The 16,375-nt window shown below is 40.0% G+C and overlaps 2 protein-coding genes across 26 annotated transcripts in view; one reads left to right on the top strand and one right to left on the bottom strand.

Moving 5' to 3' along the window:
• Window positions 1–16,375, top strand: part of ghrhr2 (growth hormone releasing hormone receptor 2) — a 34,534-nt gene that overhangs the window by 6,199 nt on the left and 11,960 nt on the right. For 6 of the 10 annotated variants that reach the window (XM_025057803.1, XM_025057809.1, XM_017034284.2 and 3 more), the window contains exons 1-3: window positions 6,692–6,830; window positions 8,176–8,389; window positions 14,919–16,302. The gene's annotated coding sequence lies outside the window, so the exon portion shown is untranslated. Of the gene's footprint in view, window positions 1–4,662; window positions 4,742–6,691; window positions 6,831–7,275; window positions 8,390–11,817; window positions 11,911–14,918; window positions 16,303–16,375 lie in introns of those variants that run through there. The other 4 variants (XM_025057802.1, XM_025057806.1, XM_025057798.1 and 1 more) reach the window with 4 other exon arrangements.
• The window catches only part of mapta (microtubule-associated protein tau a), a 25,741-nt gene that overhangs the window by 6,292 nt on the left and 3,074 nt on the right, over window positions 1–16,375 (bottom strand). Inside the window, exons 1-9 of one of the 16 annotated variants that reach the window (XM_025057785.1) lie at window positions 9,228–9,830; window positions 8,942–9,086; window positions 6,683–6,769; window positions 5,888–5,959; window positions 4,836–4,862; window positions 2,287–2,321; window positions 1,246–1,386; window positions 976–1,036; window positions 371–624 (exon numbers count right to left, since the gene is read on the bottom strand). In XM_025057785.1, the coding sequence (XP_024913553.1) occupies window positions 371–624; window positions 976–1,036; window positions 1,246–1,386; window positions 2,287–2,321; window positions 4,836–4,862; window positions 5,888–5,959; window positions 6,683–6,769; window positions 8,942–9,068 (804 nt within the window). In that variant the 5' untranslated portion in view covers window positions 9,069–9,086; window positions 9,228–9,830. Of the gene's footprint in view, window positions 1–370; window positions 625–975; window positions 1,037–1,245; window positions 1,387–2,286; window positions 2,322–2,730; window positions 4,609–4,835; window positions 4,863–5,887; window positions 5,960–6,682; window positions 6,770–8,941; window positions 9,087–9,227; window positions 9,831–16,375 lie in introns of those variants that run through there. The other 15 variants (XM_025057784.1, XM_025057788.1, XM_025057786.1 and 12 more) reach the window with 15 other exon arrangements.

Below are 16,375 nucleotides of genomic sequence, written 5' to 3'. Positions count from 1 at the left end.
TTTATGCCCTTTTTTACAGAGTCAGGTTAGTTGTTTTTACGTCAGCGCGGCAGAAAAATGTGGAAATATGTTTGGTGCAGGACATGACTGAGATGTCATAGGTTTTTAACCTCTTTAAAATTAGTTGGAGTTGGACTTTGCATTCTACATAATAACATTTTTGTACAAAGTCATATTATGTACGACTGTATTTTATTGTATCATATTCCTTTAAATGTTTAAAGTTTTGCAAATATTTGGACATATTTCTGTGTTTTCCTGTTGGATAATTTTAATCTTTAAAATTGATTAATCCTTTTTTAGTCAAGAAAAACTTAGATTGTATTTTGTGTTTTATCTATCTGAAGAGTGACGTGAAGTGGCAGGGTACCTTTCCTCCTCCAGGCTGATGTTTGATGTTGTCTGTGGAGCCAATCTTGGACCTGACGTTCTTCAGGTCCGGCATTGGTGCTGCAGCAGCCAGAGGAGCTGGGGAGCGGCTCTTGAGCGAACCTGGGGACTTGGGGGTGGAACGCACCACAGCAACCTTTTTCACTTTGTTAGCCTCGGCCGCAGACTTTCCAGAAGCTGCTTGGCTAGCGGGTGATTTTGGAGTCCCGGGGCTGCTCTGTCCACTCTGGGCATCTAGAGGAGATGGAGAGGAGGCAACACGTCAATAGTTGTACAATGATATAGTTCATGGGAGATCAAAAAAGGTCAAGGTCAACAAAATATACTGTACTACAAACAGCTAAAGCTGACCAAGTTTGATCCAGATTAGGACCAGGCATTTGGTTTTGTGGCCATGCGATTTTACATCTCAGGCAATTTATTTGTTTTACCTCTTTCATATTTTGAAGTGGGAGGTTTCTTGGCACTAGCTGTATTATAGAAAATATGACACGTTACAAGTGCACGTTTTTAATGGACTCCTTTGGGGAAAAAAAAAAAGATGAAACTATTTAAATAATCCAGATGTGTAATCTGGTTTCCTACCTGACTGAGCTACAGTTCTTACGGAGGTTTTAGCTGCAGGGGTTTGAGGTTTAGCAGCAGCCTGGAAATGAAGAGCACAAAAAAGTTATTTATTTTTCTCTAATCATGAAAACACAGCAATCATGAAAGTATTGTAGAAATCTCTCTAGTCTGGTTGAACGTCAGACTGCAGTTAGTGATGAATGGACAGAGAATTGGTTTATTTGTTGGTGATAAAAGGTCCTTTCAGAGAATAGAACTGTGGAGCTGTCCCCTCAGACCTGTACTTACTCCAGACTGTCTGGACCCCAGGCTGTTGGTTTTAACTGGGATGGAGCTGTGGCCGTTTCGGGGAGAGGTAGCTGTTTTGTTGCCCCTGTTGACTACAGACGGCCTTTTGAGGGATGAGGTTGGTGTGGTGGCAGTTTGAGACTTTTATTGTGAAGAGGGAAAAAAAAACAAAACAAAAAAACAAACAAACATAAAATCAGAAAGCAAAAAGAATGACAAAATAAATACAAAGTAATAACAAAATAAATGAAATGGCCATGAATGAACACGAACAACATGAAATAATAAAGTAAAATAATAGAATTGGTGGATGACTTTTTACAGGATCGGTTTTGCTTTCTCATGCCATAAATAAGAAAAATACTTTGTTTCAAAATGAGACCCATTATTTGCTTAATGTTCATGCACACAAAGTGGATATAATGGAGTGGGACACTGGTCCCACCTCAATATACCAAATGTCTACAAAGTGTTAGTCATTACACAGCTGGACTCTTTCTGAAACGCTTGAAGTCCAAAGCATTCATTATATACTGTCCTTGAATCCATAAAGTCTGCCAATTGGTACAGTGTATGTGTTATGACAGAGGGATATCATGTAGAAAATCCTTGTTTGTTCTTTGACCTGTCACTATCACTGACCTACACAGCGAAACATTGAAGTTTATTGAAATTATAAAGTGAGTCAATTGAGCGAGTCAGGTGTAAACCAAGAGCAGCTCCTCCAGTCTTCCACAGTGTTCCTTTTGCAACTAGTTCACATCCACTCTGTATGTACCATCTACAGGTCAAGTTGAATCAGAATAAGAACTGGTTACACAACTATTGCTGATGAACCCAAGCACTACAATGACTTTTAGAGACTCCATAAGCACGGAACAAACAAAATAGCACATTAGTGTGGGTGCAGTCGCTTTCATTTCATTAAGTTTAAGATGAAACATATCCTTATGAGCTGGTACACAGGTTTTACATTTCTGAGCCCGGGCCCACACCCCCTTGTGTTGTCAACGCACGTCAACAATGCTTTGGGTTCCATACCTTCTCCGTGGAACCATTGTCCATCTTCGCTTGAGCTACAGGGGGAGAAAAGCAGAATTATTTTTTCTTGTCTTTTTTTCATCAATTCCATCGTATATACATTGCAAAATTAAAATCAAAAGAGGTGAAAGTGGTGATGTAGGATATGCAGCATGCAATGTGTCACACAATGTGCATATAATTAGTATTGAAGTCAAGCAGAGAACCCTGGGGCTGCATAACCAACAAAGTGAGACAGGATGGGGGGATTTAAATGAAAAAGTACCGAAGGAAGGGAGGGAGGACAACAGGCGTCTCCTCAGGTGGAAATTACCGTCCATAATAAATATTCAGAGGGAGAGTGCTACATGACATACAGTAGAAGCTACTTGTAACTCAAACAAGTGGAAGGAGTTGAACTGAAGAGGACTTGCTCTGAGGCGGTGAACACAACAGCACACAGACCTTTGGAAACAGCCACAGGCAGCAGAGACTTTGGGGCTGGAGGTGTTTGGAGAGGAGGCGTTTTCTGCAGCTCAGTGGTAACAGTGGTCTGAGCTTCACAGCCTCTCATCTCTGACTCACTGAGACAAATGTCAGTGTCTGAACGGACGTCCCTGTGCGACAATGACTCACTGCTGCCGTTTTCAGCCACCCGGTCACATGGAATTTTGGCCACAAGTCCGCCTTCCTCACAAATGTTCACAGTGCTCTCTGCTGGACTGAGATCTTCTGAAGGAGAGTCCAACTTAGACCGTGGTAGGCTCTTGCTTTGAAGGGTGTCCTGTGTTTCTTGAATTATTTTGCTTTCAGTGTCCCTGTGGGATACTAAGGCTGTTACATCAGAAGTCAGTCCATCTTTGGTCTGTTCTGTGACCAGCTCTTCTCCCTCTGGGCCGACCCACGTGCTCCTGTCATCGATGGATGTTAGGTCTTCCAAAGCTGCGCTCCTGACTAAAGCCGTCCCAGACAGATCCCCATTCAGACACTCGCAGGCGTCTAGGCTGATGGCCCTCTGAGTGTCCACAGCTCCACTCCACTCAGGGCTCCCCCTGCTGGTGGCTGGCATGTCCTCTCTGAACCCTGACCTGCTGCTGAGGTCCTCAGAGGCCCAGAGAGATCCACTCAGCTTCTTCCCACACTCCTCCTCGGCAGTGTCTTCTGGCTTCTCGGAGCAGGAAGCTCCCACGGAGTCTCCGCCCTCTGCAGCAGCTCCTTCAACAGTGGCATTTGCTCCCTCCCCAGAAACCATAGAGTCACTGTGGACTCGATTGCTGGGAGTGTCTACTTTGTTTGGAAAGCACATTAATGACCACCATCACAGCACTTTTTTGCCATTTTAACACAGCAAAATTGATGCAAAGAAGAAAAGAGTCTAAAGTCTAAAGAGATCAGTGAAATGTGAAAGGCAAGACTCACAAAAAGGAGAAGTGATTAAAGGTGATTGGATTGTGAAGGAAGTACTAAAGTAAAATGGAGATGGACAGTGGTGCATCACACTGACAGAGGACAGATGAGTCATTCCAGTGAAGAATGAACCACAGGCCAGTGAAAGGTGCATGAAATCAACAGTCTTTTATTGGATCATTATCTAACACCAAGGCTCTCAAACTGTGGTTTGTGACCCTTTAGTAAGTCGGGGAACTAGATGCAGAGTTAAGTTTATTCATTGCTGTGAGAAGATACTGCTTTGTTTTAAGCTTTTGTATGAAACTGCAGTTTTGTTTTCTTATGGAAAAACTGTTTAATTGAATTTCATTGATGTGACATTTAGACTGGGATTTATAATGCAGGGAATTGTGCCATAATCACCCAGACCTAGACACTAAATATGAATATTTTTCTGATATAGAAATATCGTTTTTATTTTACTTTTAAAACTGTCTTTCAGAGTTAAGTTGTTGTGCCACTATGGTAGTAATACATATTCTGTGGTAAGTTTTTGGTTTAATGGTGAAAAAACAGTCTAAATTATAGAACAAAAGTTCAAATCTTCTACAGTTGTAAAATAAGAAACAATCACATGTAAAATGAGGTATTACAAGATAATTAATCCATACATTATATTTTTTACTTATCAGGAGTAAAAAGATATGAAGACATTTTTGCCATTTGTTTTAAATTAAATAACTACCATTTACTAGGCAAATGTTTGATGCTAATTAATAAATGACCTATCAGAGTAATTATAAGATGTATTAATAGATAAATATTAATAGATTAATAAAATATGATATAAGAAATCATTAGCTTAAAATTTGAGAAATCTTTAGCTTAAAATATTTGAGATATTAATGGATCTATAGCTTAAACTTTTTAAATCTCAAATAGAATTTTTTTCAATTATATCTAAGCTGTTTCTTCTCTTTTATTTGTCTTGTTTAACTAAATTATTAGGAAAACGATGCCATTAAAACCAACATCCAGGAGAGAGCGACTTCTTCTCCTCACTGCTGCTTTTCATCGCCCCACAGATGTAAGTATAGGTGAGTGTTTTAGTGTCTGTGCTTTAGTACCTGCCACAAGTAAATACAGTGTGTGTTGGATCAATAGCACATAAAGCATCCTACCTGTTGAAGCTGCTCCTCCTGCTGCAGCTGCAGATGGAATATGATGAGATAGACATGAGAGAACGCTCAATAATCAACCTCTGTCATTCATGACCAATTAATACACTCAGCCACTGCAGGGAAAATCAATAGGCAGCTCACATTCAGCGTATGTCAGGTGAATGCAGACAAGACCAAACTGAATAAAGTCAGATTAGATCACCGTTTTACAAACATGATCGCAGATGATGCAAAGGCAAAAAGTGACTCCATCTCTATAAAGTCTTATGTAATGCTGCAGCAGCAGTAGCAGGAGGGTGACATGTGCCGTTGAGCTGTTTTTGACATTATTCTGGCATTTACACAAGCTGGAGCAGTGTGTGTGTTATACAGATCACTTCAGGCCCAAATCTGTCTGCAGTTTAGTTTGTGTCCTTTTGAAAAACAAAAACAAAAGACAGGCTTCTCTCAGGCTTAAGAATATGTAATATATTATGAGTAAAAAACAAATTTATTTGCATTTTTTTTTTTTTTATCGAGATGCTGAAATAAAAAAGAAGCTTTGTATGACACACACGGTAAACGAGAAGCAGGTTGGTTAAAGCCAAGGTCCAAAATAGACATTTAACAAAGGGCCATTTAGAAGATTGATACCATTTCATGTCTGGAGTTTAAAGTCTTTCAGTTGACTCTTTTTTTGATTAAAGTTAACAATGATGGTAGATGGGAATTAAGGGGGTTCAAGTCTTGCCCAAGGACACAGTGGCATGCACATTAGTTAAAAATAATGTCTTCTGGGTAGAAAACACACCACCACTGGTCCCCTTTGACAAAGATTGCACAACCTGCGACAACAGCAGCCAATGTGTTTTGTTATGAAGCTCCGTTTTGCCTCAGCTTGTTCTTTACAGACATAAAGTTGGTGTCAACCTTCTTTGGACTTTAAAATGAGAAAAAAGGGAAGATTTTCTTTCCAGAGAGCAGACTGTGTGGATAAAAGAAAGAGGCAACTAGAAAATAAATGAACACATAAGCAACAGAAAAGAAAGGGTTATAAGGACAGGACAGCATACCCAGATGTCCCTCATCTTCACGAGAGACATCAGACACTGCTTCGACGCTGCCGTCCTCTGCAGCCACTCCAGCTGTGGCATGAATAGATGTCAGTCAGTGTGACCAGAAAATGAAAATGATGGTTAGCTTAGGTACTAGTTAAAATCCACCTGCCCACTACTCACTGCATTACAGTACAGACAGAGCTGGTGAATACTCATGAGTACAAAATATATCTGTTGATCAGTCAATGTTTTGCTTTTTGCTGTTTGCCTGCGTAGCTATAATACAAGGTTGAAAACGTACTTGATAAAGTACTACCTTCTACATAGACAAAGCACTTATAGTTTTGACTTAATACTGTCAATCCTGACGACCTTGAATATGCTCTGGTAGCATCACATATGGTATTCTCATGTTCACACACTCAGGAGCTGATCAACACGTCAAGGAGGCCAATACTGTGTCAAATATCACAGACAGACTATTGATATCAGTCCAACTGAAAACAATTAGTGTTAAAGTTAAATAACTGTTAAATCATATGTTAGAGAAAAGGCACAAAGGTAAATAATTAGTAACTGCCAGGAGAAGAAAACAAAACAAACAAAAAAAACCAACAAATCAAAACAGATGCTATTTCTGCAAAGGAAGAAGGTTAAATGTTAAAAAAAAGTAAACTGCTCACAAACTGAAATAAGCAAAAACAAAAAGTTAATTGGCACTAAGCACTCTTCCTTTTTTCAGAATGGGTGACATGAGAAGTGCTGGCAGGCAGGCAGCAGGCGGGTGAGTGGGTGAGGTAGCGAGCGTACCAGGCTGCACCTCGTCCTCACAGCTCTGTGGCTGAGAGAGTTCCAATGATGATTTCAGCCCACTGTCACCCAGCGCTGCTCCGTTTTCTGTGGAGGTAAACTGGAAGTCAAACCGGTGAATGTGACAGAAAGACAGACGCAGCTGCAGGTGAGAAGAATACATTCAGGAATATTAATGGTCCCAGGAGCTGTGAGGGAAAGTCAAGTGGTTCAAAACAGAGATGCACACAAACATCAGAACAATATTTGTTCAAATGAAAAATATGTTTACTCTTTAAATGATACTGGACTAAAAATTGAGACCAACACTGTGTCCACCACCTTCAGGGCCTTGATACACACACACACACACACACATATATATATATATATATATATATATATATATATATATATATAAACACACACACACACAGACATGTTTAATTTAGGACAATATTCTTACAGACTATCGATATGCTGCAATACACAGAAAAAAATACAACAGTTGGATCAATATTAAAAGGAATATGAAGTGCACTAATAATAAAAGCTCACCAGGCTCACCCTTCACCACTGACCTACTGTTCTACTCCGCTACAATTCCTACTCAGCTGCAGAGAACCGTCACATACTCACATGCTGTTTGACTGTCCGTGACTGTGTGCAGCTCTGCAGCTGGACCTGAACTTGTGCACCACTTCCTGTTTGTGTATGAGCTGATGGAGAACGGGAAGAGGGAGAACGACTGCACGAGTGATGGCTGCAGACTGGGGAAAGCTAAGCTACGTACTAATTGGCCATATGGTTGATAAGGACGAAAGAGAGCAGAAGCACATTATTGACAGGGCCTGAAATGATTACGACTTATAAATGGAACAATCTGTCAGAACTGTAATCATCCTAAATTCTCAAACAAGGCTTTTTGTTCACAAAACAAATTTAGCTTCATGCCATTAGTGCTCTGTGTTATGAAATATTGTCTCTGACTGTCGACACAGTCAAAGCTGGGTTGTTCCAGAGTGGACAGTAGTTCAGGATGGAGACAGAGCTCACTCTGACGACTCTGACCCAGATGCCCGGATTACAGTGCAGCTGCAGTCAGGCACTAAAGCCCACTGAACCATTCCCTGTGTCTATTATGTAAAGCTGGATTAAAACAAAGCACAGTTGAATTTCCGGGTCCCAGCCACTGCCCTGACCCTCTACAAAAAAAAAAAAAAGAAAAAAAGAAGAAGCTACAGAGACGTTTGGGATATCTAAGGCTTTTGAGATTATTCCAGAATGTGTCCAGGGATTAGAGACCAATATGAAGCTGTAGAGTTGGTCTGCGTCAACCCTTGGTGGAGAAGTCTGGCTGCTTCTACCACAAAGTGCTGTCGCTTAAGGTCACCAAATATTGTCAGTAGGAATAATGCCAGAAAACTTGGTCCAGTAAAGACCGATTTATTCTTCAACCCCAAATATCAATACAAGTAGAATAGCAGCAAACTACTTTTGTTTCTTTCTTTCAGTCTCCAGTGCTTCGTAGCTGCTGTCCAGTTTCTGCCTTGGGAGAATAAAGGACAGTTGAAATAAGGAGCTGTCCATCACAATGGCTGTACCCAAAAAACCTGCAGGTGACAGACATCTGAAGTCTCTGCTACAGTTTCTCCACATTCTACACCTTAAGCTACAGCGATGGCAGCAAAGGTCTGACTGGTATGGACTTGAATTCAGGAAACACAGGTATGTGTCTGCCTGTACACTTTACCACACTCCATCTACATGGTTCTTTTACAGTCATAGAGTTAAACCTGTAGACCTCAGTTCATGTTGCAAATGCATTTGAGCCTTGTAAGAGGTCAAAACAAACAATAAAAAACAACAACAGCCTAACATCTAAATAAACCTACCACCACATTTTAACTGTGTATACTCATGTTTACTGACTATAAAGTAGGGAGTGAGTTTTGTCCACATTTGTACAAAATAGGGGAATAATCTCATTCTTCAATGTGAAAGTGCCTTGTTTGTTTGCTTGTTGGTAATAAAGAAAAATGTTAGGGTTTGGTTAATTTTTGACTTTAGCTGAGTTCTGCCATGGTACTGGACAGACATTGTTCTAGAATGTGGTCTAAATTAGTGTTGAGTCAATGACCTGAGTATGAGGATCACCAGAAGATATTTCTGTGATGTCACCGCAATTCTATCATCGTTCCTCTTTTATCTGGAACATTCAGCTGCACCGTTAAGCTCTGCCGGCAGCAGTGGTTTGTGTACTTGTGTCCTGTGACTGACCTTTCATGTGTCCCATCTGGACTCCATTCTCCTGGTGGTGTTGGTCGTTGATGCTCATGTTGCCTAAGGAGGCGCTCACAGTGTCTCCAGAACCGTAGCTGTTGGAACCGTTGTTCATGTAGTCCATGGCCAGTGGCAGGTCAGGCTGAAAGAAGAAGAGAACAACCCAAAAACAGAATGTTTAGGATGAGAGGGTCACATGACTGCTCTCAGAGTTAGGCATAGTGCAGAGCAGGTGAGGAGGACAAACTCCTGCCTCAGCAGATTAAGATCGATGATGGCCTACTTCATGGACACTCCTGTCTTCCGGTGTGGACAACCCGGTCCGTCACCGCCAAATGTAAACAGACACTGTGTCTGTGAAAAGGTGTTATTTATACATCCTGACGTTGGGGTCAGCGCCTCATGTTGCAGCCACAGAGATAAAAATAGTCCCTCCTGCTCATGTGCACGTCGGCTGCTCTGTGATGAATTGCACTTTTTAAAAAATTAACAGAGTGACCGTGAACCTGCTCCACCTGAGAAAAAATCTTTAAACCTGTTATCTGTGTTCCATTCACACGTTTTCACACTTCAACACAATGTGACTGACCGAGACAAACAATGTAAACAATGTCTGACAGGAAGTGAACGTAAAGAAGTTCTTCCTGTAAATGACCTTAAATCTCATAGTTAAGTACATGTTTGACTGAAGCCAAATCTCAGGTTACTTTAGAAGATTTTTAGATTTATTCAAATGTTTTTCACTCTCGCTGTTATACACACAGGCCTATTTATATCCAGAGCCACTGCAGCTAAAGTGCAGCAGAATAATCACAGTCAGCATCCAAACTGCTGCATTTTCAACCTCATTTTCACATCAGCATGACTCAGTTTAATTCCTCAGAGAACGGCAGCTTAAAAACAAACTAATTGTTTGCCCCACTGCTTTACTGAATATTTAGGCTCTGAGTTGGAATTGAAGCACAATTATTATCAGAAAATGAAAATGAAAAGTCAAATGGATTAAATTAAGAACTGAATCCAGTTCTCAGCTGCTTTGTTCCCTGGTATTTCTGGAAACAGGGCAGTAATTAGTTCAACTGTCGAATTCTGATTCATAAGAAGAGAGTGATTTAACCATTTATTGACTAGTTGGAAGTCTTTAAAGAAGCCAAATTCTTAGGTAAGACTACAACATATTTATACCTGAGATTGGCCACAGATTAGGTCCTCTTAATGCTGATCCTAGACTTCAGTAAATTGTCATGATCACTAAAGACCAAAGGACCTAAAAGATCATTATTTTTTCACTGATAAAGGCATTAAATTAATTATAGCCTAAAGTGGAAAAAGAGAGAAACGAGCATAATGACATGGAATTATAGTATTGTCTCCCCTTAACTCATAATGATTTGAATTTTCAGGATTTAATTTTAAAGATTGTAGATATTTAGATGGGTGTTTGGGGTAATACGTGGTCTGGACTTCCTCCAGTATTTGTGTTTTTGTCCTCTCCTCAACACCAGACGGGCCAGTGCTGACTCTTGATGCATCTGTCTCTTTATGGGCAGCAACACAACTAAATTGTTGCTGTGGTTACCCCTGCCTACAAAACCTAGTCTATAGACACTCCAGGCTCAGCTATGTGACCCCTCCTCTCTGTATACCTCCATATCTCCTGACCTTGGACGTTCAGACAACATTCTTCATTCAACACAGATGTCCTAATGAAGAAAGTGGGCGCTGGAGGACAAAATGTTTCAGAGAAACAAACAGACAGTAAAATAAATTCCATGGACGCCACGGCACTATTGTGTTTTCTTTACCTTCAACAAATAGCATTAAATGTGCAAATTACGAACAATTTGTTCCTATTGGCAACTGCTGAGTGCATTTAGTATGTTATTCTTCTGAGTCCTCTGAGCCGTCAGGTGACCACTGTTTCTAAAAGCAATTCAAAACCACATGAAACACACCACAGTGTTGTGGTGTGTTCCACCATCACCATGGTTCATGGTGATGGTGAACACACCAGTGAACACACCAGCCTTGACGTAGTCACCAAAACCATCTACAATGCAGGACTCCACAATGATGTCCATTCATTCTATTCAGGTCTTAACCATAAACTCTCACCATAGCTGGGCCAAATCCTAAACCTAAGAATAAAGTGTTTTATTATTAAATAAAAAGAGAAGGGTTTGATGGACAGGCAGGGGCACAGAAAGACTTTGACACACACACACACACACACACACACACCAGATGTTTCTCACCCGTCACTATGGCAGATGCACTTCTTCTGCCTATTAAGGCCAATAACAACGAACGGAATATTACATGGAGTGCAAGGGGAAGTAGTGGTTAGTATTGTTGCCTTATGACAAGAAGGTCACTGGATCATGTCTCAGCTGTATAAACAGACTTTTAAGTCTGTAATGTGCACGTTCTTTCATGTACAGTAAATGTTTTTTTCAGAAAGTCTACTTTTTCCACTACAACAGTGTAACTCTGTAACTCTCAGTAGATGTGGATGTGAATTTGACTGGTTGGTTGTCTCTACATGGACTTGGGACATGTCTGGGATGTGCAACACCTTCTGCTCAGATATCAGCTGAGATTGACTCCGGCCTTCTGCCATGATATTTAACACATTAGGCAGAAAAAGCGAAATTAGAGAGGACTTAATTAATTAGAGATCTATAAGGTGACTTCAGTGCCCCCAGTGTGGACAAACCACTCTCTCACTTTATACAGATGACACAGTAGTTGTTGCTGTTAGTTGCCGGGAACTTAGTGATTGTTACCAGTAGGGTAGTTGCCACTTCTGTAAATTGACTTACATCTGTCTGTAAATCTTCCCCCACTTCTTCTATGCTTGTTGGGATTTTCAGGGCTGGAGCTTTTGTCATGTTTCTGGCTCTGACACAAGAACATGTCACCCCCATTCTCAAGTTTAGCCCTGCACAAAAAACTCTCAATTGGAGGTTTGTTTCATTTACAAAGAGATCATCAATTCATCACTTAATCAAAACTGTATATTTTATGAAGAAAGATGTGTGAAATGTAAGTATTCATCCAAATGTAAGTATTCATCCGATTGAAGTCAGAAAGTAGAAAAAGCACATACATTTGGTTTAGGTTAAAGTTAATCAAAAGATTGTTATAAAACATGGTTGTTTTTGGCTTTCAAAGCCGCTACCAATCATTATCAGAACAGTTCTAATGCTCTTAATGGCGACCTTTGTGTGTCCTATAGAAATCTTGGTGAAAAGCTCAGTCCCAGTCCTAACACACAGCCCTGGGACAAAACTGCCATTGTAGCATCACACATGACAGAATCCAAACAAGAAGAAAGCTGCACACTTGTTAATGAAGACAATGGCTGTGAGAGGCTGTTCACTCTACACCAGGGACCTCAGACCGTTAGTGAGCAAACAAACGACAGACTGCTTAAAAATAGGAAGATTCAGGATGTTCCTGGTCCACGTTGTTATCCAGACTCGTACTGCAGACCAGTCTGATGCACATGAAAGACACAGATGATCAATTTTTCATGGCTACATTTTAAATAGAGAGGCATCTGAACCATTCTCAAGGGGAGCAAATGTTGAACACCCAAAGCCCACATCCTCTCTCACTGATAGACTTTCATTAATGGGGCATACTAATGGGCTGCATTTTAAATAATTTATTTACAGCATAGCACATTCCATGTTAAAGTGGTAGCATAATCAAATTAAATCTAAACAGTTTGCATAGAGAAAAAAAAAAGAGGAAACTAAAGAAACTACAGAAATAAAACCCCAGCTAAGATTTAGCTAAAGGTTAGCCAGGGGATATGTAGCTCTGTATCAGTATCATCATATTTATTTGACTTACGGTTAGTCAAAATTCATAAAAAATAAGTACGTTGATATAATTCCTGAAGTACTCATTGCCAAAATATCAGGTTAAAGCTGTAAAATCTGGAAATCATATATCAAGGTTAGCTGAGAAATTATTTGTTAAAAAGAATTTGTTAGCCCCTGTATTTTACCTTAAGATAAACTAAGATAAATTCCCTTTCAACACATGTTGTTATTTAACTCTTTCATCACTGGTTGTGTCAGAGTTGATGGTGCTGGTTCAACACAACCTTTACCTGCAGCAAAAATGGACGTGACATCTTGATTTTGTCGCAGCTCCACCAAGACGAAAAGGCTCAACACTGCTGATGCAGCTTTAATCCTCTCAGGGCCGTGTGAAAATGTGAACTTGGCACAGACCTCTGGATTCACATGAGGCTGGGTCAACAAGGCTGTTGACACAGCTCCAGGAGCATGCAGCCAGACATGCAGCCCTCGACTGGGTGTTTTTCTAACGTAAAGGCAGTAAAGTTGTGTGAATTTATGGAGATAGACTCACTAATGTCAACAAAAAGGATGTTAAATATGACTAATCAATGGGTACACAGTTCCTGTGTAAAATAAATGATGTGGATCTGCCACAGATTAGGGAATTAATCTGTAATGCTCATCTTACTAATATTATTCACTAATTTATTCAAAAACATGACAAATTCTTATAATTGAATGCGTGCGACTCAATGTTAGCGTCTACATTTCGAATTTTCTGTTAGCTTTCCTGTCATATGAACCTTCTGACTGTCGTATTGATTAGCGTATACAATTTCACAGGCCCTCAGAGACTGAGGTCATGTTTTTTTGTTTTTTTTAAAAAGCCCTTGATTTATTACACAGCATGTTGGAAACATGGGGATGCTACATGCACACTGTTCTAAACAGTATATGGCCCATACATTCTCAGGACGTACCATGTAGCCTTAATTAACCCTCCTGGGACCCAAACAAACCTGCTGTTTAAGGCAACAGCAGAAACTGAAGTGGTTGGTTTATACTTTTTTAAACCAAGAAATTTAGCAGAAGAGCCAAAAATAAATAGATTAATATGGTTATTAGTTCACATGCAACATATACGTTCCTGGTGATTTTCTTTAGTCTTTACCCTTTACTTTATTGCTTTGTGGGATTTTTCACTGCTTTGTTTAGCATTTTGTGTAGCTATCAGTTAATTCCAACATGGATCCCAACCAAACAGATCACACTTAGGCAGATGACGCTCTTGTTAGTGTTGAAATGTAGCGATGTTCCAAAGACAGTCAGTGCACCTGGTTGGTACTGCTTATAGAAGCATGACCTACATTTATGTCAGGCATACAGTTAAGCCCCACTGTCAAACATGTGCACTGTACCAATCCTGATGTCAGGTGTTAACAAGTCATTGCATTGAGTCTGATTTTAATTGCATTTATTCAATAATGAAATACAATCACTTTTACTGTTTATTTTATGGTCCAATTTAAAAGGAGTCACCTGGTAATGTGTTATCATTGGCTGCTCTTCTATGGGTTACAACATCAATTAAGTGAATTAAAAGTACATAAAGATATAACATACACAAGGATCAATATCTGCCGGGGACCATAAATCAATCAATCGACCAGTGCTCTGGTGCAGCAAAAAAATACAATCTTTGATTGGATGGATGTCAAAGGTTGTTTTATAATCAATACACCAGAGTCTTCAAATAAGCCAGTTTAATCAAGAGTAAAATTCTAAGACAATTCTAATATATATATTTTGAATGTCTCCTTAAAGATTCCCTTTTGTCCTTAGTAACATGACAAGGATGTGAGAAGGATTTATATTTAAAAGCAAGACTTAGTTAAGATGTTCACAATTTTATTTTATATATCTTAAATTGTCCAATGCATTTTTTTTCAACATGACTAAATCTTTTTTTTTAAATTATTTCATTACTGTATGATGCAGATCAAGTAGTCTGACACCATGTACAAGACAGATCTGCCTGCTAAAGCTAGCTGCACGCAGCTAAGTAGAGAGATGAGGATGCTGCTGTCATGCTCCACTGCCTCTGTATCGCTGACCTACTTTCATCTGCACTCTCTCTGTCTCTCTCTCTCTTTCTACAGACTGACTACCTTCCTATCACCAGGGGCCCGACCCTGCAGTGAAGGAGCCGGTTTCCATTTTTTTCCCTGCGTCAAGGTGCTGAAGGGGAAACATCCTGCAGCTCCAAACAAACATATTCAGGAGCTGCTGGGAGGTTTTCCAGCGTTGTTTTAATAACTCCAGGATGTCCACCACACCCTGCTACCTTAACACTCGTCCTCTTCACAGTGTGAAGACAGCGCAGCCTGTCCAAGCTAAGTACATGTCACTTTATCAATGCTCCGCTCTCTCTTCCTGTGTTTGTGGCAGGAAAGGACACAGTAAATCCTGAACCATGCAGCTTAATGTATGGGAACTTCTTCCTTCATTTCCCACCGTGTAGGGTTTTAACTAACCAGCTGGTGCAGCAGCTGCGTGTTTCAATATGTACATAGTCTCATCCACACATACACACCCAAACACACACCCTTTTGCTCTCCTGGTGCAATGAACCAAAGTCCTCCATCAGCACGGAGCCAATTATCAGAGTAGAAGAAGGCAGTTTAAAGCTACTGTGGCATTTCTTCTTCTCTTTAACCAGATGACGCAACCATGAGAACAGTTTTGTTCTATTGACAAACAACAACAACATAAATGGAGAAACTTTTGCAGCTTATTTAATTTAAAAAGAATATCACTTTGGCCTCACAATTCAAGACAAAAAGAGTTTTTTATATATATTTTTTTTAAAAAAGGGGAAAAAAACTAATAAACATATGCAAAATATTTTTACTTATGTCTCTCTCTATGTGTTATACCTAAACATATTCAAATAATATAATATATAATATATATATATAATAATTATTTATTTGTCTTTTTTTTTCTTCCTCAAAACCCAGACAGGTTTTGTTTACTGTCACATGGAATCAATAGAGACCAGGCGATATTGGAGGCAGACATTGGTCCACCGAGTCTGTGAAATAATCAAAGGGACGTGCAGAGTGCAGACATTTTTTCCAACCGCAGCCCTTCAGTCAGGTCACTCCTAAAAAACAGAGTTCACCTTTGGACTGGAGCGACTGGCTGTCACTCTGTGTCAGACAGAATGCTGCCTTTGGAAACCCACTGTCGCTCTGGGCCACGTTGTTGACTCTGCAAAGTCAGAAGTCAAACAAATGAGGAGTGATTTGAATATCAAACTGTAGTACGTTGTACTTGGTAGAGTTATTCAGGCTCGTGCTTGACTGTGTCTCCGTGGTTGTTTAGGAAAATACATTTTTACTACCAGAAGTCATTAAATCAGTTGTTTTATGTGTGGTCGTTTGGCAGTCATTGGCAGGACAGAGGAACATCAGATAACTGCAGGAAAACCTGTGCAGGAGAAACATACTGATCTACTACTGCATGTCACCAGACTGTCAGGTTGTAGATCAGAGCGAATCAAAATGTCTTTCTTTAAGTCCTGACATGTCATGGATCCAAGAAAGTTTCAGTT

This window comes from Cynoglossus semilaevis, chromosome 8, assembly GCF_000523025.1.
Source record: "Cynoglossus semilaevis isolate Cse_v1.0 chromosome 8, Cse_v1.0, whole genome shotgun sequence".
Classification (NCBI taxonomy): domain Eukaryota; kingdom Metazoa; phylum Chordata; class Actinopteri; order Pleuronectiformes; family Cynoglossidae; genus Cynoglossus; species Cynoglossus semilaevis.
The sequence above is the reverse complement of the archived record's forward strand: the minus strand, read 5'-3'. Positions and strand labels throughout refer to the sequence as shown.